The sequence below is a fragment of the Phlebotomus argentipes genome, unplaced genomic scaffold, assembly GCF_947086385.1.
Source record: "Phlebotomus argentipes unplaced genomic scaffold, Phlebotomus argentipes genome assembly contig_5, whole genome shotgun sequence".
Classification (NCBI taxonomy): domain Eukaryota; kingdom Metazoa; phylum Arthropoda; class Insecta; order Diptera; family Psychodidae; genus Phlebotomus; species Phlebotomus argentipes.
This window is the reverse complement of record NW_026776165.1, coordinates 11593473-11616978: the sequence shown is the minus strand read 5'-3', so window position 1 is coordinate 11616978 and position 23506 is coordinate 11593473. Positions and strand designations below refer to the sequence as shown.

At 41.3% G+C, this 23506-nt stretch overlaps 2 protein-coding genes across 7 annotated transcripts; one reads left to right on the top strand and one right to left on the bottom strand.

Annotated features, from left to right (window-relative positions):
• Positions 1-25: 25 nt before the first annotated feature.
• On the top strand, positions 26-10628 carry LOC132265653 (endophilin-A). Of its 4 annotated transcripts, XM_059766402.1 has the most exons (12): positions 26-140; positions 2881-2949; positions 3078-3173; positions 3228-3294; positions 3731-3864; positions 3933-3999; positions 5253-5353; positions 5524-5627; positions 5707-5801; positions 6988-7050; positions 7496-7620; positions 7823-10628. In XM_059766402.1, the coding sequence occupies exons 1-12, from the start codon at positions 96-98 to the stop codon at positions 7943-7945; spliced, it is 1089 nt and encodes a 362-aa protein (XP_059622385.1). In that variant the 5' UTR covers positions 26-95; the 3' UTR covers positions 7946-10628. The 4 variants fall into 4 exon arrangements, with proteins under 4 accessions (XP_059622385.1, XP_059622384.1, XP_059622383.1 ...); XM_059766401.1 differs by having other exon boundaries at positions 3078-3294; positions 5268-5353; XM_059766400.1 differs by having other exon boundaries at positions 3078-3294.
• Positions 10629-10920: 292 nt separating this feature from the next.
• LOC132265652 (transcription factor Ken 1) lies at positions 10921-22742 on the bottom strand. Of its 3 annotated transcripts, none has more exons than XM_059766397.1 (6): positions 22591-22742; positions 20865-21345; positions 14514-14884; positions 13952-14445; positions 13599-13884; positions 10921-13525 (listed from the first exon to the last, which is right to left on the bottom strand). In XM_059766397.1, exons 2-6 carry the CDS (start codon positions 20987-20989, stop codon positions 12885-12887), a joined length of 1917 nt encoding a protein of 638 aa, XP_059622380.1. In that variant the 5' UTR covers positions 20990-21345; positions 22591-22742; the 3' UTR covers positions 10921-12884. The 3 variants fall into 3 exon arrangements, with proteins under 3 accessions (XP_059622380.1, XP_059622381.1, XP_059622382.1); XM_059766398.1 differs by having other exon boundaries at positions 13952-14430; XM_059766399.1 differs by lacking the exon at positions 22591-22742 and having other exon boundaries at positions 14514-14888; positions 20865-20956.
• Positions 22743-23506: the final 764 nt, after the last annotated feature.

Sequence of the window (23506 nt, the reverse complement as noted above, 5' to 3'; positions counted from 1 at the left end):
AGAAGCGGAGGAAAATTGTCGGGAAAGCACACAGCGTGTGGTGAGCGTGGAATCTTTGGTCTTGACAAGAGTGTATCTTCCCACAGCAACTGAGAATGGCGTTTGCAGGACTCAAGAAGCAAATTAACAAGGCGAATCAGGTAAATTTGTGCTAATTACACTGCATAGAGAGTTCATTGATGTATGTGTAAGACATTGAAGAGTGAGACAGAGAGGAAAAGACGGTGGAATTGATAGCGTTTCAGTTACGGCCGTGCAACTTAATTTATCAGTAAATATAATTTGTGTGTTACTCAAGTCTGTGCGGCACATGAAGCAAAAATAGTGACTTCTTCTTAACCTATTTTGTCCTGTGTTGAAGGCACATAAGGGAAAAAATCGATAAAAGTCCTAAATGTATCACATCAATTCCACTTCTTTCTCTCTTCCTTTCTCTCTCTATCAGTGGCGATGCCAGCAAATTTTTCTTGTTGAGTGTATTGCCACAAAGTGGGCAGTAAAATGGGGGGTGGCGCGCTATTCATTGCAAGTTATTACTCCACTCCTGCTTGAAATGATTAACATCAATTGAAGGGTTTTTCAACCCCATTGAAAAATGATAAGAGAGGGAAAAATCCCTTCGGGAAAGTAGAAGGAAGGCGAAGAAGAATGGAAGTATTGCGCTTCATCTTGGGCAATTGCTGCAATCAATTTTTTCCCCATCTTCCATTGAAGAAAACTTTTATGAGTACTCGAAAGTTTTCTCAAAAACCTTGTGCGTATGATTTGCACACATTACTTTTGGCTATATAGAATACATATATATATATATGTGTATATAGTTGGGCAAAATGGAAATGTTTTGTTGCAAAATGTGAATTCATCTTCAGGCGAACACAGAGGAAAGACAGGTGGAAAACGAGAGAATGGGTGTAAATGAGAAAATCCTCTTCATTTTATCTCTGAGGACTTGTGAAGAAAAGGTGTGTTGATGAGCGAAAGAGATGTTTTGTGTCGGTGGTGAAAAGTTTTGTGCTGATTTTCAACAATGACAAAGATGTTCGCATTTTACGGTTTAAAAATTTCATCGCATTTTCCGAAAATTGCCACATAAAAAATATGAAGCTTTATTGAGAGTTTTTTTTTACCTCTGTCGGGTTTGAAAGTTTCACTTTGAGGAGGAGATTTTCACTCTGCTTCAAATAAGATTGTAAATAATTCACAAGATTCTTGATGGGGAAGAATTGAGGGGTGGTTTTTCAGTTCATAGATCTATAGGGGAAAGGAGAGGGTAATTGAAAAGATTATTTGAATGCGCAGAAGTGTAATTAAGTTGGTAGTCAGAGAAAGATTTGAAGTAAAGTCAATAGTTCTGTAATTACTTAAATGGTGTAACGGAATTATCACTCTGTGTAATTGCCAATGATGAATAGTTTATTATAGGTAATTTATTTAGCGAAGCAACCAAGCAATTTGATAAAAAATTCAACAACACAGATTTGGTTTTGTTTCTTCAATTAGAAAAGAAACATATAAATACATTTCTGAAACAAATAGTTTATTAGAAGACTTGGAATTATTAAGATAATTTTTTATTAAATTTTCAATCATTTAAATTGTCCTCTTGTCCAAAATTACCCAACTTTCCCCTCTTGAATCATGAGACGGTGGAAAATGACTCATAATTTATGCTTGACATTTTCTTAATTGACTCCACAGGGACTCAAGGTTTTTAGAGTGAAAATTTAAGAATGAACAAAATTTATGGAGTGAAAACATAAACTTGGACTCAAGACAATTCTCATATCACTAATTGTAGTGATTGCAAAAATTTCATGTGAACAATAGAATGCAAGACAAAAGGAAGGATTTTCAATGAAATCGCACACTTTACACATGATGAAGGATTCTGCAAGCATTTCTACAATCCATTGATTTTCCACCCACAATCTCGGCGGTGAAAGAGGGGTTGTGTGCAGTGTTCTCGCCTGCCGATTGCATTGTTGGGAAAGGTGGGAAAGCCACATAGAGTGGGAAAAGAGTTTCCAATAGCACACGCTGAAGAGACGCGCGGAGTGGATTAACTCTGTCAGAGTTAACGTAGTAGATTCGAGGGGATGTTCCATGACCTACTGACCTATTTTCTCGCCCTCTCTTCGGCTGGATGCGGTGGAGTTGGTGGAAAAGGGGGAGCAAATCTCACGGTCAATGGAAGAGCGCGTGTGTATATTGGGGAGATTGTGAAAATTACAATAATGCATGCTGATGCGGTTGAATTTTCCGCACAGAATTTTTATAGAAATTCTCTCACTTTTTCCTCCCTCAAAACCGTTTGTGTGTGATTATGAAAATTTCAGGTTTTCTGAAGGGTTCTTTTTTTCGATGTTTATTTTGACTTTCTCTACACCTTTTCTGGCGCACCCACGCAAGTGGTGGTTTGAAAGAAAAAAAAACCGTGCGCGTGGAAATGCCACGAAAATGGGAAAAGTGTGTGCTAGCATGAGATTACACGAGAAAATGTTGTGTGAATATTGTTTGGAAAAATAGTCTGTGGCGACGATAACAAATCCTCCAACAGAGAAGTAACAGAGGAAGAGAAAGAGAGAGAAAGAGAGAAAGGGAAAAGTCGTGTTCCACTGTGGAAATACTTCATTATTGATTTTCCTCAACGTAAGCGCGGCGCTGGTTTTTTGCCAAGGGGTGTCCAAATGCTCATCCATGGGTGTCTGTGTCTATTGTGGAGGAGCGTCGTTTCTTTTTTCATTCATAAAATACAGAGCGTGGGCGATAAAGAGAGTCGCGCGGAAAGATAGGGAAAATTTCCGCCTCTCACACATAGCAAGCAGTATGTGAGATTTCTGGCAAGAAGACTAACTGTTGTGCCTCTTTTTTCTTTTGCAGTATGTGACGGAGAAGATGGGTGGTGCCGAGGGCACCAAACTCGATCTGGACTTCATGGACATGGAGAGGGTAACATTTGATAATAATAATGGCAATTTAATATGTTTGCTCAACAGGGACAAATTAACTGACACAATGTTTTGTCTGGGGTGGTTTTTTTTTCTTACTCTTTTTGCGTGTTGTATCGATGCTTGCAGAAAACGGATGTAACTGTGGAGTTGGTGGAAGAGTTGCAGACGAAAACGAAGGAATTCCTGCAGCCCAATCCGACGGCACGGGCCAAAATGGCAGCGGTAAAAGGAATCTCTAAATTATCAGGTCAAGCAAAAAGTAATACTTATCCACAGCCCGAGGGACTCCTGGCCGACTGTATGCTCCTCTATGGGAAGAAGTTGGGCGATGACAGCATTTTTGGTGAGTGTTAACTTTGTTATAAGCGTGGTCAGGAGAAGAGAGAAGCTGAGAATTGAGTTGTGTAATGGTGAAAAGTTAATAGATAACAGTATCATTGTGGCTTAACTAATGATTCATCAGCATAGTTTCTTTGATCTGCAGCAGAGTTTGGATAGTTAAAAGTTTGCTTTCATTTGATTGAATGTTTAAATTTAACTTCAAGATCAATAAAAAGACACAGTAAAAACACAATTAAAAGTGGTTTTTCACGGTTCAAAGGGAATTGTCTTTCTTAATTGTGATATCCAATGTTTTTCAACTGTAAAACTCATGCTTTTGATTGATCAATATTATATAAAGAACTTTTTAGTCTGTCTTTCTCTGGCTATGCTCATGATCTTTTGGGTTCCTCGTGAGAGAATCTTAGACTGATTAATGCTTGAATCTTTGTCATCAGCTCAAGCACTCATTGAAATGGGTGAATCGCTGAAACAGATGGCCGATGTGAAATATTCCCTCGATGATAACATCAAGCAAAACTTCCTGGAGCCACTTCATCATCTCCAGACGAAGGATCTCAAGGAAGTGATGGTAAGAAGATTACTCTCTGAATTGTGTGTCTCACACTTTTAATTAATGCTTCAATTCTCGCTCAACAGCATCATCGCAAAAAACTGCAGGGAAGAAGATTGGATTACGACTGCAAGAGGCGACGACAGGCTAAAGGTACAAGATGAAACACGTGGAATTTCCGAACACACTTTGCACCATTCAATGTCTCTCTCTTCCATCCACCCCCTTGAAAGACACCCTCGAATCCTCCCATCCCTTCATTTTTAAATCATCATTGTCATTGCAGTCAAAGGCAGACTCTATCCGGTGTTCTGTGAATTCCATCGATGTTCTCTTTTCTTTCTCCATTTATTTTATCTTCCAACTTTAATCTCTAGTCGATATTTTGCGCTATTTTGAGATGAGATAATGCCAATGTTGTATTCTCAGGTATTTTTATATTCATATTTATATACCAAAGATCCATAATAGTACATATTTTTGTGTGTTTGCAATGATGAAGATGAAGAAGAAGAGAAAAGATGATGGAAGCGCGCGGATGGACAATTTGTGGCAGGAGAAGCAACTATAATAAGAGGAAGTTGATGTACTTTGATTACTCTACATTCTTCACTCTTTTCTGCAAATTCACCTGGATTTTTTCCCTTTCTATTTATCCTCTTCTCTTTTAAACAAATCACCTCTGTTCACAATTTTCATGGATTTCTTCGCGCTAGACTACTACTTTAGAATAGAGACAGAGTGACAAGAAAATACCATGAGAAATTGCAGAGAGAGAAAGAGAAAAGAGAGAAAAGCTTCGTGGTTTTTCTCATAAATTAAATTAGAGAGAACAAATTGGAAGAGTATCTGCTATTTAATTCCCTATTTATTTGTCTGATTTCATTTAACAAGAGTCAATTTCTCAAGACTTTTTCCAGTTCTTATGTTTTCAATCAATTTTTGCAAGGTGATTTCTTAATAAAGACATCCTTGAGGATTTCTCTAAGGCAATGGAAAAAGTCTCGAGAGATTTCTCTAGAAATTCGCTTTAGTCTTGTAGAATTTAGAAATTAATTTGATTTTATGTATTTTCTTTTCATGTTACTCCTTATTTCATCCGCTTCTTGGTATTCTTATTTTCGTCCTGGTGGATTTATTTTTGGAATGCCAACAACACCACACACGTGCACTGTTTATCCATTGATTTGCTCTGCTGCTACAATTATTATCATTTTTTGTCGTTTTTTTATTTCTTTGGCTTTTGTGTGTAAATTCTGTACAAAAAAAAATGTTGTCAATTTTCGACAAAATGTGTGTAAAAATCCCGCTAAAATGTGCCAAAATTATACCAAAACACACAACATTTATAATTTATAACCCAAAAATGTTGTGACAACAATCCGCAAAATCGTACCAAACGCCAGGTTCTCACATTACAGACGATGAGATTCGAAGTGCTGAAGAGAAATTCGCCGAATCATTACATTTAGCCCAAATGGGAATGTTCAATTTATTAGAGAATGATGTGAGTATTAGAGAATATTTCTCTCTTTGTTCTATTTGGTTAAGCTTAACTTCGGGTAGTGCCTCTTCTAAATTAACCCCCTTTTCTTGCGCTATGCGTCTCTGTCTTCTTCGATCTTTCTTTCCGGACACACTGTAACGATCGTCGTCGTTTTGGATGGGCGAAAAAAGGTGGAGCAAGTGAGTCAACTAGTGACATTCTCCGAAGCACTGCTGGATTATCATCAACAGTGTACAGAGGTGCTGAAATGTCTGGTTGAGACTCTCCAGAGCAAGTGAGTGTTTGAGAGTTCTTCATGATTTCTCAATTTGACTGTCTATTCTCTGTCTTTTTTTTGTGATGCAAAATTGCAGGCGCGAGGATGCTGAGGCGCGTCCAAAGACGGAGTTCGTGCCCAAGACGCTGGCCGACTTGAATATTGAGGGTCTTTCCATGGACGGCTTGAATGGTGGGCGTCACTTACAGAATTCCCATCCTGAGCTCTCCTCCTCCTCCCGCGGCCAGAACATGTACAGTTCACAGCAAAATCTCTCAACCAGCCGATCTGCTGGTGGCTCAGCTGGCGGTGCTCTCGCGGATGACAGCAACTTCAGTCGCACGAAGATGTATGGCTCGCAACAGAGCTTGTCCAGCAAGCAGAGGCAGAGCAATGGTCAGCAAAGTGCGCGCAGCAGTAGTAGCTTCAACAGTCACAACAAGAATCCGTACTACGTGTCTGGCGTGGCGGATCAGTGGCTAAATGCGTGGGATTTGCCCGCGCCGCCGGTGCAACAGCAGCCAGCGCCAGCCGCCAGAAGCACTGCCAGCCGGAGAGTCACCAGCAGACCGGCGGCCAACTCCTCCAATCCCTCCTCAGTCGCCACGCACAATTCCCACTTCAACAACGATCCCTGGTCAGGTGAATTATGATTTGGTTTACTTTTATTTTTTCTTAATCTCTATCTCAACACGTGGCGCAGATTTGGTGGTGGGTTTCATTGACAAAAAGAAAAACTCTCTTTGCTCTGTAGTTCTTTCTGCACATTCACTCTGTGTGTTTATTGTATAATTGACCAGACGAATATGAGTATAAAATACAATAAGGTTCACACGACATTGTAAAATATGTACATATAATTCTTATAAATGAGCATAAAATTTTCGGGAAATTAGAGGAGAAATTTGATGTATTGGGTTTCTATTGTGTTATGATTAAGGTTTTGATATTTATCAATTTGAGGCTCTTCAATTATGGAGTATTAGAAGCGCATCTCTTGTGTGCTTTGAATGGATTTCCTAACTAATTGCTTGTATACATCTAGAGAGTAAAGGGTGCAATAATAATGGTGCAAACCACAGACAGAATTCCGGACAATGTCTGGTTAATCACGTGTGCTTCTGTAGGACTTTGTGGCGAAGAGTGGAAATGATGCATTTTCTACCGGTGGTCAATGGCAGATGATGCCATGGTAAATGGTCTCATTGTCCATATCTATTTATCACCACAATCCTTCACAACTCCCCAACCCTAAAACCATACATAGACATACATATATATTCCTCCCAATGATGAAGCTCAGTGTGCGTTTTGCAAATTCATCTAGTGCAAGTCTCGTGATGCCAAACATTCTCCTCTCTTACATTTTCTCTTGTAGTCAGTAAACCCAGTCATCTGGAATTGGCCGGAAATGGTCCAGCTCAGGCTCGTTCCACCAATGGTAAAGACGATGGACGTGGTCAATTGATGTTTCTCTTTTTTTTTCTTCATTATTTTGCATGACAAGAAGACCTCATGTTAATTTATTATTTTTCCTTCACAAATTCCTTGTTAAATTTTTTATTTCACTAGTATAAAACTTTCACCATAAAATCATTTTTTGTTTCCCCCACTCCAAATTTTCTGGCGCATGTTTTCCCTTTCAGTGCACCCCAAAAACCGAGAGAGAGAGAGAGAGAGAGAGAGAGAAAGAGGATATGGGGTGCCTTTTCGCTAATTTCATGAGGTTTTTCCTCTGTGTATGTGTGTGTATTTTGTCGTGGCTTTTCAATTTTCATGCTTTCACCACTGTTTTGTGGGAAAAATGTGCTTCACTGTTGGTGACCTGGATGAGTAATAATGTTGTAAAAATATCCAATGTGAAGGGCTTGTTTTTCTCCCCACAGCATCGCCACTTCCATCACCGATGCGGTCTCCGGCAAAGGCTCCACAGGCGCAGCGTCCCAGCGGACCGTGTTGTTCCGCTTTGTACGACTTTGAGCCGGAAAATCCCGGAGAATTGGGATTCAAGGTAAATTTTCTCTTCTCTCCAATGGAATGGCAAAGACACGCCCACACTCTTGCCACGACCACTTAGTGAGAAAAATAAACATTTTAGAGCACTTAAAGATTAATTTGTGGTTCGCAATAATAAACTCTTACGATTGTGATTTTAGTGTGAATTTGTTGATAGAAAAAGGGATGTTTTGATGATTATTTCTCTCTTTTTGCAGGAGAATGATATTATCCAGCTGATCAACAAGGTGGATGAGAATTGGTTCGAGGGCAGCGTGAATGGGAGGACTGGATACTTCCCACAGTCTTACGTTCAAGTTGTGGTTCCATTGCCAAACTAAAGGAGTTTGATGAGGCGCAGAGAAGAGCATCAGCCGACCTTCTTCTTTTTTTCCATCTTTAAGGCAACACACACACTCTGTGAGATCTTGAGGAGTCTTAATTGTGTCTTTTTTTCTTTTTCTTCCGAGGGAGGAGAGAAAATTCAATGCAGAGAATTATGTTCAATGATAATACATATACATAACATAGATTAAATTTAACAAAACAAAAAAGATGCAAAGAAACGCGAGAAATTTGCACTAGTCGATGATTGAGATGAAGTTGATATATGGAGACATTCTTTCGTAGAAGAAACAAAAAAGAAGTGAAAAGGTAAAATAACTCAGAATTAATTTTAAAATACACAATTTTCATTTTAATGCTAAATCGTGTCATGAGATAAAGTCTCAAAGTTGTAATTTTTACTGTTGATTTAGTTGAAGTTTAATCTTTTTTACGTGACTCTAATTTGTACATAAAGAAAATCTACGCTTAGGTCTTTTTAATTTGTAAATAGGCAAAGAAGGAATACAGCATGATCATGAATTGTGCCATTTAAGAGAGAGTAAGAGAGAGAGAGAGAAAACCCCCTTTTAGTGACCGCGTTACCCCCATTGAAAGTGGAATTTTATTGAGAATTTTACAATTTGAACTTCAATAAGGTTGAATTTTTGCCCTCTTTCATCTTACATATATTTTTAAATCTCTTATTCACATGAATATGAATGAATTTGATGAGAAAAGTGTACTAATTTTTGGGATTTCTTCGGGAAAAAGAAAAAGAAAAGATATTCACGTTGATGATTGCAAGCGATGAAGTAAAATAAATTTGTTATTGTGAATTAATATTTAGATAGGGTTTATTAAACATTGTCAGTGGAAAGAGAAATATGTGTATTCATTGCATCTCAGAAAGGAAAAAAGCAGAGAGAGAGAGAGAGAGAAAATGCATGAGAAGATGAGCACAGGATGTGGCAATTGATGTGAGACAGACAAAAGGAGTTGAGCGAAAACAATTGTGGCACTTCAAACACTATTTATGGCCTAAATAAGTAATCACACAAGTTATTACTTTAGCGAGGCTACGAGTGAAGATTAAGCGGGGATTTTCTCTCTTTGACACATTCTGTGCTCAATAAGATGATTGGTTTCGAATCCGTCTCATTTCGAACAGCCTTTTTCTTCCTTTGGATGATTTTAATTTCAGGCAAAAACAATAAGAAAAATGAAATTGAATGCAAAGCAACTGCGAAAAGCAAATAATTTACCCGAAAAGCAATTGATTTTACTCGACAAAAGAGCAAGATTTTTTTTTAAATTTTTTATTATATTTCTTTTAATATTGTTAGTCAAGGTAGAATTATATTATTCCCTCCGTTTTATGAAAACATTTCACAATATCCACAAAGAAAATATCAGAAAAAAATCTCTTGAAATATGCAAAAAGAAAGAAGAGAGAAGAGGAAATGTTGAAATAAGTAATGTTGTGAGAAAAGTAACAAATTATCTCTTGAGGAGCACGAAAAGAAACCATTGAGAAACATGGCGAAGAAAATTGTAAAGAAATTTAGTGTCGGAAAATTTATTGATTATACAAAAAAGAGAAAAAAGGGGAGAAGAAACAGAATATTCTTAAACACGCGCTATTCTATATATTTATCTCTTATTAAAGAAAAGAATTAAAAAAAAACATGGAAAGGCAAGAAATTATTATATAGATGTTGTATTTGATGACTTAAAAGTTATAAAAGTAAAAATGATGAACATGAAAAACTCTTTGAAAATAACTATTAACAAAAAAAAAGTATGAATTTGCTATTTATCATGAAGAAACAAGAAGAAGAAGAAGATAAAACGATGGATTACAAAATCTTCAATGTATGCTTTTGACATGTTAACATGTGTTAAACATGCTGAGAAGAGTGTCGAGAGAGTCAATTATGTATATTGAGAGGTAGTGAAATTTAACGTGAAAAAGTGTGATTTCCACTCCTTCACTATCGAATTGCTCTGAAAATTGATTGGTCAGTTGGTGAAGAACAAGACGTTGAACAGCGAGTGAAGAGGCAAAAACAACAAAATGACAATACCTAGAAGTAATTTTTAAAATTAACATGAAAAAAGTTATTGAATTACAATTTAAAAGAAGAAAAAAAAAAGAACAATGCGATTATTGAGATAACATTTGAGAGAGAGAAAAAAGGGAGAAAAGGTGTAACAATTTTGCTCGCTCTCCACTTCCCGACTTAGTTTTTCCACACGCCAAGACGAAGGGTAAAAGAGTGGATGAAGAGCGCAAGGATGAAAGTATATAGAGACAAAGATAAAAAAAAAAATGAAACTCACCTAAAATATTGCCATTTTTCGACACACTATTCAATGTGTTATCATCGTTGAGACTACTTTAAAAACGTGAAAAACTTAAGAACATTTCAAGATTATGAATGCTAAAGTGAAGCAAAGCGGTATTGTGAGTGGTGAAGATGGAGAAAGGACAACTAAGATTAATCTTCTGCATGTGTCCATTGTGTGAAAACTAAGCAAAAAAAAACAATGTTATTAATGATAAATGAAAATTTCTTCTCCTATTAAAACACAGCAAGAAAAAGAAACCACTAAAATCTCTTCGTTTTTCCTCTTGATTTTACTGAATGGTAAATAATAAAAATAAAATAAAATAACAAAAAAAAACATAACATGAAACGTGAACAAATAGTCTGAGGCCGAATGTAAGCAAACTAATGTTGAATTTGATGCGTTTTTGATGATAAACAAGAAATACTGTAACTTCTATAAATTAGTTGGACTTATTGCAAAATCTACATGTAAAGAGAAAATAATTATAAGTATAAAGAAAAATACATTAAAAATGACTTTCTCTTCGTTCACCTTGCAATGGAAAATTTGTTCAACCTTACCTCGCTTCTCTTTTGCACTTTTTTTGCCATATAAAATCATTTTGAAAAAATTAAAACTCCGCGCGGAAATTAAAAAATTACATTGAATTCATTTTATTGTAACAAATCATAAGTTTCTGTTTTGAACACATTTTGATCAATTTGATCAGTTTTTTTTATTAACAATTTTCTTTTTGGGCTTGCTAATTAATTGCTTAATTTAAATTACTTTCTATACAGAAAAAAGAAGTTTTTTTTAATATATTCTCTTTAAGGTTAAAAAAAGGGTTTCTTGCGTTTTTACTTTAACATGCGATCGTGTCTTGTTATTCTTTTGGGTGGTTTTGAGATTCTGCATCTGGGAATTGTTTTGCTTTTTCTTCTCTGTCTCTGAAAATTCTTGTCTCACTTCGGCAACCATAAATATAATTTACAAAAAAAACTGAACAAATAAAATAATACAGATTTGCAATACAAAATAGTTTTGAGGCTGTTGTTTATTTGTCTATCTTCTGCTTTCGGAGTCATGATTCACTTTTTTCTGCACTAAAATGTATTTTACCTAAAATGTATTTGCACAGATTGTTTTTTTTTACCGTTTATTGTTTTTGATGATTTCGCGGAGGGAAAATAGGGAGATTGAGGAAATAAAAAGTGGGAGAGTTACTAAAATTAAGGAGGAAACAAGAAAGAAAACTATTCAATTCGGTGGAATTTTTACTATCAGTTAATCCTTCAAACGTTACGTTCCTTCTTTTTCTCCACAACTTATAAAATAACATTCAATATCTGGTCCTTTTGTTGTCTGTCTGTTTCTTTTTCTTCTTCTATGCTTTAACTATTCTGTCCTTCGATTAGAAACGCGATTAGCTGGTTAAATAAATAAATTTGCGGATTTTCGTCATTTTTTCCTTTCTTTTCATGTTTTTTTTTGTTGGTATTTAAGTAGAATTTACACTAAAAAGTTTCTAGCTAAAGAGAAAAAAAAATTACAAATATTTCACTTAACTTAATGCTCTTTTTTTTACACAATAATTATTTACATTGTTATTTACAGAAAAAATTATTTATACACAATTTTGCTTTTATTACTCCGTCAAAATATCTCTGTTTTATTTTTGCTTCTTGTATTTTACATTAACAAAACTCCTTCACGATGGATTAAATTCATATTAAACTGTTTTTGTCGTTAATTTTTCTGTGCTTGTAAGAGAAACAACGAGAAACTTTGAAAAAAGCAAAAGCTCTCTTCGCGGTGAAAATTGTGAGTGTTTTCCGTGTTTTGATGCGACGTTTTTTTTTTACTTTAAATTATTAACATTACAAATTGATAGTAGAAAAAAGATTTTTATTTAAAAAAAATATGGTTTTGCATTTTTTTTTATATAAAAGAAAAAGTATTGGAATGATGAGATATTTTATTTGTACATTTTCTTTGTTGCATTCTTCACCTTCCCTCTTCAGCGGTTCTGGGCAATTTCTTCTTTCTGAATTATTTATTCTTTCTGGCGGAAATTGCGCGCAGAATTGATTAATATCTCTTTATTGGTTTAATGTTTTTTTCTTTTCTTTTCTTACTGTGAAATTCCTTGAGTTGCGACATTGTGTTTGGCTTTAGTGAGGGAAATTTTCCGGTTTTCCCTCCTCAAAAGCTCTTGAGAGAGGCACAGAACAATTACATGTATTGTCTTTTGAATTAATTGCCAACTATAATTAAATTGATTTACCAGTTTTGAAACTTCAAGGCAACCGAAGGCAAGAGGATCGCGCAAAAGCCCGTGAAGCTTATGCTGCGCGCGCACTCGGAAAGGGCCGAGAGACGGTCAATAGCTGCGAGTTCTTTGGTGTAACAACTGCACAATCGTCAGCATGCGCGTCCCCAGAGGAGAGCGCGCGGCTCCCCTGATCACTGCCATCTCGAGAATCATGTACGTCTGCCTTAGGCATGACCAGCTCTCGGCGCTTTCCGGCCCTCGGCCGCCCCGCGCTGTGCCTCTCCGGCGCCACGCCGTCGCTCGGGCGGGTTGCACTGGCCTTGCGGGCGCTCCGCGTGAGCGCCCCCTCACGAGTTCCGCCCACTGGAGGGCGTGAGGTTGATGCTGAGCAGGAGATTGTTGTGGTGGCCCGACAGGTGTCTCACCAGCTCCTGCAGCGTCTCGAACCACATCGTGCAGAAGCAGCAGTTGTAGCGGCCGCCGCTCTCGGGCGTGTTTATCACATTCCGGTGCACGGAGCAGAGGTGCTTCAGCAGGTGGGCCTTCTGCTTGAACATGGCCACGCACAGGCGGCAGGCGAAGGGCTTCTCGCCCGTGTGCACGCGCAAGTGCGTCTTCAGGTTCCACGACATGCCGAACTGCTTGCCGCAGTACTCGCAGCGGTACTCACGCACGGGCGCCGAGAGGCCGCCGGAGGCGCTCGCGCGGGCGCCGCCCGACGCCCCGCCGGCGTCCAGCGGGCTGCCGCGATCGCTGTTGTGGGCGGGATTGGGCGGCGGCACGGGCAGAACGCTGCCGGGGCCGCCAGGCAGCCCCGCCAGCGCCGACGAGTGCGGCGGCCAGGGGTACACGAAAGAGGGCGCCACGGCCAGCGGCCCGTCCGCGCTGGGCGGCCGCCGCCGGCTGCTGTTGTTGTTGTGCTGGTGGTGGTTGTTGTGCAGCAAGAGATCGGTGGGTTGAGACGTGGGCGACAGAGGTGGGCGTTCTCCTGCAAGAATTATCAACATTATTCGTGCTTCAGAACTGAGGACAAGACAGGGAAGCCCCGATTAGCGGCTTACCTGGAAAGTAGGACGGTGGTGCTGACACTGACGGCCCCTTTCGGGAGCGCAGGTCCTCAATGTAGTTGCTGCGGTTGAGTCCGTACGGGACGAATGGTGGATTCTGGGCGGGTGAGTTCTGAAAGCCAGGCCGGCGCTTCCGGTGCGGCGTGACCACGTAGTTGTCGGGTGAGCTGTGCAGCAGCTGGTCGTGGTCGGGTGGCTTCAGGATTTCCGATTCTGGCGCGTGATACAGCACTTTTCGTTTCGTTCGAAAAGGATCCAAGAGGCGACTGGGAATGAGACTCTGCCGAAGGAAGAGAATCACTTGGTCAGCGATTGGGAAAGAGCAAAGGAAAGTTTACACATCTCACCTTGCTGGGCGCATTGGCTATCGTCTCCACGTCCACGTGACCGCCGTCATCGGAGTCCTCCTGTCTGGTACCCAGAGAAAGATTCACAGGATCCGAGGAGCTTCTTCTCCGGCCACTGATGGACTTCTCGTCCTCCCTGTCGCCACCCTCGTCGCCGGACTCTTCCGCCTCATCTCCAGACTCCTCCGTTCGCCTCGAGATCGTGTCATTGCGCGCCGTGTCCACACTCAGGCGCCTCTCTTCGCTGCTCCTGTCTCTGCTCTGTCTTGCCTCCTCGTCCGGCTCCTCGTCCACATCCGCTCGCTCGTCGTCGCCCTCCGCCTCCGGCGTCTCCTCGCTGCTGTTCCCGCCCCGCTCCCGCTTCACGTGCACCCGCGAGGATGTGGAGTCGCGGCTCTTGGAGCGCCGCCGGCGTCCGTCGCCCTCATTGCTGTTGATGTCGGTATGCGTGTCGCCCTTGGCCTCGCCTCCGCCACCGTCTGGAATGAGAATGACTACGAGATCACCCAAGGTTGCCGGACCTGCGCGTCGCGCACTCCCACGGCGATCCCAGCACACCCACCTAGCTCTGTTTTGTCGTCCGTCCGCCACACGCCAGGCTTGATCTGCAGCAGCGCGAGCAGGTCATGCAGGTGCTCCACCTCATTGGCCGGCACGCACGTCTGGCCGGAGTACAGGAAGTCCAGCAGCAGCCGGAAGTACTTGGCCTGCACGTCGGGGAAGTGGACGGTGGTGACGGACTCGATGGAGGGTGTCTCCTCGAGGAGCCGCTTCACGAGGGGACTCGCGGCCGCCAGCACCAGCTTGTGCGCGCGCAGCGTCTCGCGGCCCTCGCAGATGAGCAGCAAGTCCGCCGGATGCTCACCGCGGAAGGCCGCGCCGATTTCCTGGAGGATGCACTCGCCGTGTTGTCTGTAGTACAACATCAGCATCCTAGCTGAAACGAAAAGCACAGGGGTGTGCCTTTAGAGGGAGTCACTTACAGCGGCGGACAATTGAGGGTCAGTTTGACCCACAAATGTAAAAAAAAATGCTTCTATCTCTGGTGTTTGTGGGTCGATTTTCTTAATCTGAGGTGCAAGTGAAAGATAATACATTCCTCTTCAGGTCGTTCTAGCACACAAAATTCGTCCGATTATCGTTTATGACCTTAAATTCGTATTTTTTGAACGTATGTGTTGCGTGATGCATCACCAGCGCCACTAGCGACAATCTAACCAACTGCCAATGTTTCAATGTGAGAACATCTAGGAGTGGAATTAGATGGAAAAGCAATTTTGGAAAGCCATGAGTCACCGAGTATTCATCATAAAAACACAACGACCGAAATCATTTCCTCGTGCTTGATTAGTCATCCGGGAATCACTAACATCTCTCGGCGCCAAGATTGGGCTGAAGAGAGGAGGTGAAATAGCAGGAAAGCTAGCTAATGAAGCACCTTCACATGAGTCAGGGAGCTGATTGGAATGTTCCGCGTGACATTTCACGCTTCGTCCGATGCCGAGGGGGCCCTTGGGAAGTGGGTGACGCAAGTGTGGCAATTAGGGGCACTTTTACTTTCCTTTTTGCCATGCGTGAAAGATAGGCCCGCAGAGATGTATGACATAAACCGACGCTTTTTGCTCTCAGACGCAAACTTTTACTTTCGAAATTCTCTGCGTGAGTTACTCAAGCTCCCCATTTCTCAACCATCGCGCACACACACTTTTACCCCAACTCGTGCCATCTCGCTCTCTGCAAAGAGAGACAAGCGCGCGAGGCTCATCGCGAAAAAGCTCGCACTCTCTTCCTCTCTCGCGCACTGGGGCAATTTTCGCGCCATTTATGCTCGCTGCGCGCGCATGTGAGCGTGGACTTCAATAGTGGGCAAATAACAAAAGAGTTTCACATTATTTATTGTGTCTTGCCTTCTTTTTTCTCTCCTTCACTCCACTTCTTTCTCTTTGTGGACTCCTCTGTGTGCGCCTCATTCGCGCCGAGGCCTTACATAAGGCGCGCTCGTTTTTCCCCCCTTTTTTCCGAGTGTGTGACCCTGAAAATTTATAATTCCGCCGCTGTTTCAACTATTTTTTTTCTTGCCTCTCATCGCCTCTCTTTCTTCAAACTACTTTTTTTTGCTCGTGGCTTCCTGGCCAGACTCGTCGCTTATTTACTTTTTCACCTTCTCTCTCGCGAGAGCATACACAATCTCCTCTCCTTTCCTCCTTTTTCTCTGCACTTCGAGAAGCGCGTCTCACCGAAAGTTTCCTTCCCTGAGTGACTATTGAATTTCTCGGCATTTCCTCTTCCCCAAGAAAACCATTTCTTCCAGCGGCCACCATTGCCAAGCGTCTCGAGAGTCACCAGAGCGAAAAAAGCAAATTTTAAGCACGCGAAATTGTGTGGAATTTCCAGGTATATAAAGAATTAAGAAAAAAAGAGTAATAATTTCGACTCCAGTCAATTAATGCAAATTCTCGGCTATTCTTTCTCATCTCCATTCATTCACGTTGCTCTGCATCCCCTTTTTCTGCCCTCCCCTCAACACACAAGCCTTTCATGCGTGATTCGCACGAACTTATAATTCTTAATGAATAACATTTCGCTCCATCTTCTCAACTGCTTAAAAGGTGTGGAGAGAATGTAAAAATGCAAAAATTCACTCCTAATTGCTTCACAGAGAGTGAAAAAATCTCTCTATAAATAGATAATAGCCGCCAATTATCACCACCAAGGAAAAATGCTTATGGTGAAAAATTTCTCATGCCATTTTCCTTGGCATTGAGACAAAGTGCGGCAGCAGCACGCTATTCACCTTTTCATGTGGACATGCTTCGCAGTTTCCTCGTTTGCATTTTTTATTTTTATTTCTGACACTAATCAAGGTGGATAAATCGCGTCTCCCAAACTGACCTCCTTCCGGAGATTCTTTCTCGCTTCCGTTATCAGCCAAGGTTGGTCAACACTTGAAGTGTGTGTATGAGTGAAAAACACACTCCGATTTTTAAGCTTGATGACTCTTTCGAAAGCTCTGTGGATTTGAAGAAGGGTCTTCATGGACAAAAAGACAAATTTTCTAACTACTCTCCGAGATATTAGGATTTTAAAGATTGTAGAGGGCGCTGCAGTTAACACATTCTGTATCTCTGGTATTTCTCAACCAAATCCAGTCATCAATGGGTCATTGGAAAGCTTTGAGCAGATGCTTCGAGCCGGAGCCGTTTAAAATACTGTTGCGTAGATTTCTTTGGTACTTTTTTTTGCGTATAACAAGAATTCACGATAAAAGGTTGTTTTCGGGTGGAAATTTCTCACCGTTGAGACATAATTTCTTCATCATATCTCCCATATCTGCCCATAAATCAAATAGCAAGCTTATCGCGAAGGTTCTCTCGCACTTCTTTCTCCCTCATATCGTCGTCTTTGTGCCATGTTTGTGTCATATTTCGGCGCGACGAACACTTTTTTGTCGTTTTCGCCCTCCCTCCCATCTATTTCCCTCTATCTTATGTGCTTGTCTCAAGGTTGATTTTGTTGCGAAAGTGAGAAAACATTCCGATAGATTGAATATTTAATCCAGTTTTCTGATGGGCAGTAGTTTTTTTTTCTCCTTCTTCTTCGCTTCTCACTGTGCCAAAGGAACACTACAAAGTGCGACAGAAGCAAAAAGAGTGAGCACGCCTCGAGATGTGAGATAAACAAGGCGAGAGTGTTTTTCGCAATTTTCCATGAGAGAATTTGTGAAGATAATACGCAATAGTATTTGTCACAGTCTTTGAATCATAGAAAAACACACGCAAATTCCATGGATTTTCCCACCTTCGCACCTTTTCCCGTGCACGAGCGAAAAGGCGCGCAATTTTCCACAATTGACAGTACAATGTTGGAAAAAGCACAATGACAACATCCACTGAGATCTCTTTTGATGTGGAAATTGCAGAAAAATGTGAGTCACAGGCTTGTAATCTCCGGTGTGACAATTTATTTGCACAAACAAATCAATTGGCATGAAAGGAGGCCTCGGAAAAGGAGATAAAAGATTCAATTTTCGATTGACTTCCCGCGCTTTTTTCCACACCTTCAATCCGAAATGTTCGCCAAATGGAAAAATCAATTTGCCGAGTCAATTGCGCATGCGAAATTTTTCCAATTTGCCCCTCTTGCGCATAAGAAAACATCCACGATTTATTCACAATGTTTGTTTTTTATTTCTTCCTCTCTGCATTCAGAACTAATACTATTCGTGACTAGTGATTCATGAAGGAAATAATCGAGATTGAGGCGACTCTAGAGTGCTAAATTCAATTAACCCCTCTGGTGTTGGTGATTGAGCACTTTTTCACCCAGAATCCGCCGATCTGCTAGGAAAGTCCCAAGCAAAATGAGGCACGAGAGATTGTGAGAAATGTCACACAGAAAGCCATACGAAAGTTAGTCCAGCTAACAATACATCCCACGATGCCGTGAAAGGGTTAAAAGAGTCAACCGAACACGAGAGACCTTCCTAATAGAACATATTAGACAAAAATATCTCAATACAATGGCAAAATTGCACGGGTGTGTTCTAATTTTCAGCGCACCAGAGAATGGCAAACAAAAGCCAGTCAGTCAGTGAGAGTGAGATGCAAAATACCCATAGAAAACTCTAATCTATGTCATTCCAATTCAGCAGAGGGATTATGTAACGCCATTTTGAGGCTCAGCTCAATTTTCCCGCGCATTTGCCATTTATTGCAATCACTCTCCATCGCCGCAGTTGCCGAGAGCTGCACAGAGAGCTATGCAAAAATGTCCCACAAAGGGGCACACACTGGTTGTGTTTTGGGGGCATAAAACGGAGCACGGAAAATGGGACAGTTCATTAGAATAGCAAATTGGATTGGTTGCGATTGGGTGTTGAAAGAATTGATCAATTTTGGAGGATTGGATTGACCGATTTGCAAGCTTGATGGCACATTGGAAAGCTCAGTGGATTTGAAGAGGTGTCTTCTCAGGGCAGAAGATAGCTTTCTTAAGAAATATGCGAGATATGATGATTTTAGAGATTGTAGAGGGCGCTACAGTTAATAGATTCTCTATCTCTGCTATTTCTCAGTCGATTTTGATCATCCATGGCTCATTGCAAAGCTTTGGGCAAATGACTTGAACACCTGGAACATTCCAAGATGTTGCGAGCAACACCTAATAAGGTATTGAGCGAATGTAATCTTAAGCACACAGTAAATTGTCATGAGGCACTTTTCCCTCTGTGAAAACAAACAGAAAGCACATTGGCAGAAAAACTCAAAACACACAAATTCAAACGCAGAGTGGCTGTGTTTGGTGAGAGAAAAAAAGTCTCTGTGTTTGTTATATTTTTCTTTGAGACCATAGATAAGAAAATGTAGAGCAGAGCATTGAGAATTCTCCCTATCATTCAATCCTTTGTAGCACACTTTCTGCTCTTCCCCTCCGTCTCCTCTCTTTATCATTTGATTAGAAAACACACAATTTTTCATACAAAAACATCGAGACACACAAATTCCACAAACTCTCTTTCTCTCATAAACTCCCCATGGGCTTTCGGAAAATATAACAACACAATAATGTATATGAAGTGCAACGCTGAATAAGGCACACAACACCGTTGAAAGTGAAAATCTCCCACAGTAAATAATAGTTGGAGAATGACACAATTGCAAAATTATAAAATCGTGCAATGAAACGTCAGTCATTTGGAAATTGGGTTAGTGAAAGTATTACGAAATTCACTCTCTTCGCCACGGCCTTTTATTCCTCAACGCGTCATCAGCATTTCACTGCGGGTGTTTTTTTTCTTCTTGCGCAGGGCTCGCGACACGTTGTAAACAGTGGGGTTAAAAATAGGCCTCGTCGTGGCTAAAAATAAGCCCCATTCTCAAAGAATCTCCACACATCGCGGAAAGCGTGCGCGCGCGGCTTTAGAAAGTGCCGCCAGGAAGAAATGTTGAGGCACGGTACTGTATGAAAATTATGCAATAAAAAAGCGCGCGAAAAAATTACTCTATTGCCCAAGTTGATCTCTCTCGCGCGCACACACAGAGTGCGCGAGATTTTATGAATAGCCGCATTGAATTCGCGCGCGCGCTCGTCCTGCCTTCCTGGGCCTAAATTTAGCAACAGAATCTCTGTACGGAGATGCACTGGGGCCACCCCACCTGGGATGCTGTACGTCCGCGACGTGAGAGTTGATAAGTGTGGAGAGGCTCAAAGTTGTCCGCGATTATAAATAAAATAATATGAATGGGAAGAAGGCTAGGCAATAATACTGTGTGTGAGAGATGGAAAATTGTGTGAACGGCGCGCGATACACAAACCATATCTATATATATGTCACACGAGAGCTTGTGTGTTGAAAACAAATACGAAGCAAAAGTGAAATAGTTGATTTAATTGGAAATTTAGGTCATGAGTGGCTTAACCATTTTACAAGTGAGCTTGTGTGTGAAGAGAAAAAGTCTTGCTAAACTCCTCTCTTATATTCCTTCATTTACAATTTCAGCAATTGTAAATCAACCCATGTTGCGTAGTTTTTTTTTCCTCACTTCTTTTTCTAAGCGTATAAACATAAGCCAAACTTCCATTCCGCCGAGCATCGTGACTGTGCCTCTAATGAGGAAGCCAGCAGAGGAAATTCTCATGGCTCTTTTTCACAATCTCTCCCCGCGCGATGGAGGAAATGGCAATTTCTCCCCTTTACAAAATCACAAGAGTGGCTTTTTGGGCGCACACACTCAATCAACGCACGAACCTCCGACTCAATGATAGTCCTTGAGGTTAATTTCTTAAGGCATCGCGCAGTGGCGCGTATCGGAAAGGTCAGCAAAGCGTGTTAAAGTTACGCGCGAACGTCGAATCCCAACACACACACCAATGCGTGGGGAAGGAAAGAGGCCCGAGCGAAAGGAAGTCTCACCTGTCTGTGTAGTAGGGGTAATTGCGTTTATAATCCAGTTTGATGAATTTATTGTGACTCTCTTGCTGTGAATGTGGGTTGTCGTCGTTTCGGCGCCGCGTCACTGAAGCCCTTTTCCTAATCATCAGTGTGATTAATGCACATCATCCACGATAAATTGTTTTGCATGCACTGTTATTCACTTCTTCTGTTTCCTTAGCTCAGTGGCACTCAATGTAAATATTTTATATCCACCTTCTCGAGATCACAGAATCACACAAGCTTCACCACCTCTAGAGGTTATGTATGTATGTTTGTGTGTGTGTGTGTGTTATATCCTTAAATACACTCAGCACAGAATCACTGTCACAATTAATCCTGCTCTCCTGGATTGGTGGTTGTTTGCTCCTTCGCAAGGATGTGAAATATTCCTCTGCTCGATCACTTTAGCACGTTTATCACACTTTAATCTCTCTCGCAGTTGTCGATGTGGTGCACAAATCTGAAAGAGCACGGAAAGAGGTGGTTTATTTATCTTTTTCAGGAAGCATCACACACTTCAGCCATCGACACAGGAAGCGCCCCAATTTCACCAGTTTATTTGATCAATTCACAACACTCTGGATGTGATCTTCCTTTCACCTTCGCACAGACAAAATTCTCAAGGGGGTAGAGACGCGCGAAGGAGGTGGAAAAAGGGCACGGAGAGCCTGTGGGTTTGACTCTTTTTTTTTCGGCAATTGCCATTGTATGGCGAGGTGAAGTGTGGTGTGTCGTAATCTGCACGATTACCCAGGCATAGGATTACAAAACATGCCATATAACATCGGGGCGCGATCGCTATACAAGTCGCGCGCGCAACACACAGGTTTTGTAAAAAGATTGAAAGTAAAAGTTTCGCGCGCTCGCAAAGAATTCCAGTTTGAAAGGGAAAATTGAGTACAACTTTTTACCCATATATATTTCCAACACAACACACAAACACACACTCAATAAATGGTGGAGAAATACAGCGTGATCGTGTGGCTCTTTTGGGTTGGCGGAAAATTGCTTCCATGTCGCGCGCGCATTTCCTCTCCTGGCGCTCTAAATTTGAGAATTGAGGGATTTCTTGTTTTTTTTCATGTGACGCAAGATGAAATTGCAACAGGCCCGAGGATCACTCTTTTCTCTCTCCCTTTCGCGCGCGCACTCACGGAAAATGGGTGAATGGAGTTTATAAGTCGTGATTGGTAAATATCACCAAGAAATGTGTTAGTGGAGGCACACGATTAAAGAATTCATTCTGTTGCGAAATGCGCGCGCGCGCGATGGTTGGAAAATCTACAACTGGCAGTAAAGAATATTTGATGTCGAAATTGTCCAGTCCAAGGCAACACAACTTTTACAATTCCCCATTCAAATCAACACCACTCTAAAGCCCGACACTAAAGGCGCTGCAAAATTTTCTGGGGCTTCCGAGGTTTTTTTCAAAGCGAGCGCGCGAGAGAGATGATGATTGCGCAAATTGGAGAGATGATGATGATGATGATGGAAAAAGAACTTCACTATACAGATATTCATGTATACGATCAAAGGAAAATCCTTGAAGCTTTGGCACACTTTCTACGCACAATCACACAACATGTCATCCTCGAGATGGCTTTTCACTTCAAGGAAGAGAGCGCGCGCACTCTCAGAATGTAATAAAAAAAAACCACACACAGGATTGACCGACCCACCCACGCGCGCACAATGGCTCAATTACTTGATCAAGAGTTGTTAATCCGCTGTGAAGATCCAGTTTAATCCTCAGGGGAGGGGGGGTTGGCTGGTAGTCCTGGGCACACGCTCAAGAAGTCTCCAAAAAAGATTCACGTTGCGATCGTTCTCGGGGACGCAGAGTGGAACCGCCGCGCGATATTACTGATCGGCTGTCTACTCTCAACTGGCCCGATCGACGCCACAGTGAGGTAGGAGTTGAGAAAGAGCTTCTCCGTGTCTCTCTCTCATTTCCTCCTCTAAGCGCGAGAGAGAGAGTCACTCTCTGCACTCGTGTGAGTGTCGACTCTCCCCATCTCGCGCGATCATCTCTGAGCGAGTGTGCTGCAGAGTCGAAAAGCTTCTCTCTCTCGCTCTGGCTCTCTCTCGCCGAATTCGCGCGATTGCGCCAATTCTGTGGACTCTCTTGAGTCACACTCTCACTTGCAATTTGCGTGCGCAACTTTTGCAGAGAGCGGAAAAAAGCGCCCCAGACTGTGTTTTGTGTGAGAAAAAAAACACACAAAGATTCGCAACATGTTTGGCAATTTTGGTGCAAAAAAAACAGTTTGCAAATGGATGTTGCTCAGAGTGCCTCACAAGACATTAAAGAAAACACTTTCGGCGGCAGTAATTTACTTAATTCCGCCCCAATGAAACATATCACGAGAAAACAAGTCTTAAAACATCATGAGAGAATCCTTCAGAAACTTTAACTGATTTCTTTTAACCCTTCAAGGTCTTTGCAGACATTCAACTATTAAGTCCTTCCACCACTAGTTTTCGCGGAAATTTTGTAGAAAAAAAAAGTTTCGATTGACGCAATCTTGGCATTGGAAACTGAAATAAATGCTTTCTTTGTGGAGCAACATAAATGAACTTAAGAGCAGAAAATATTCTTCCAACTGAATGAACACAATTGG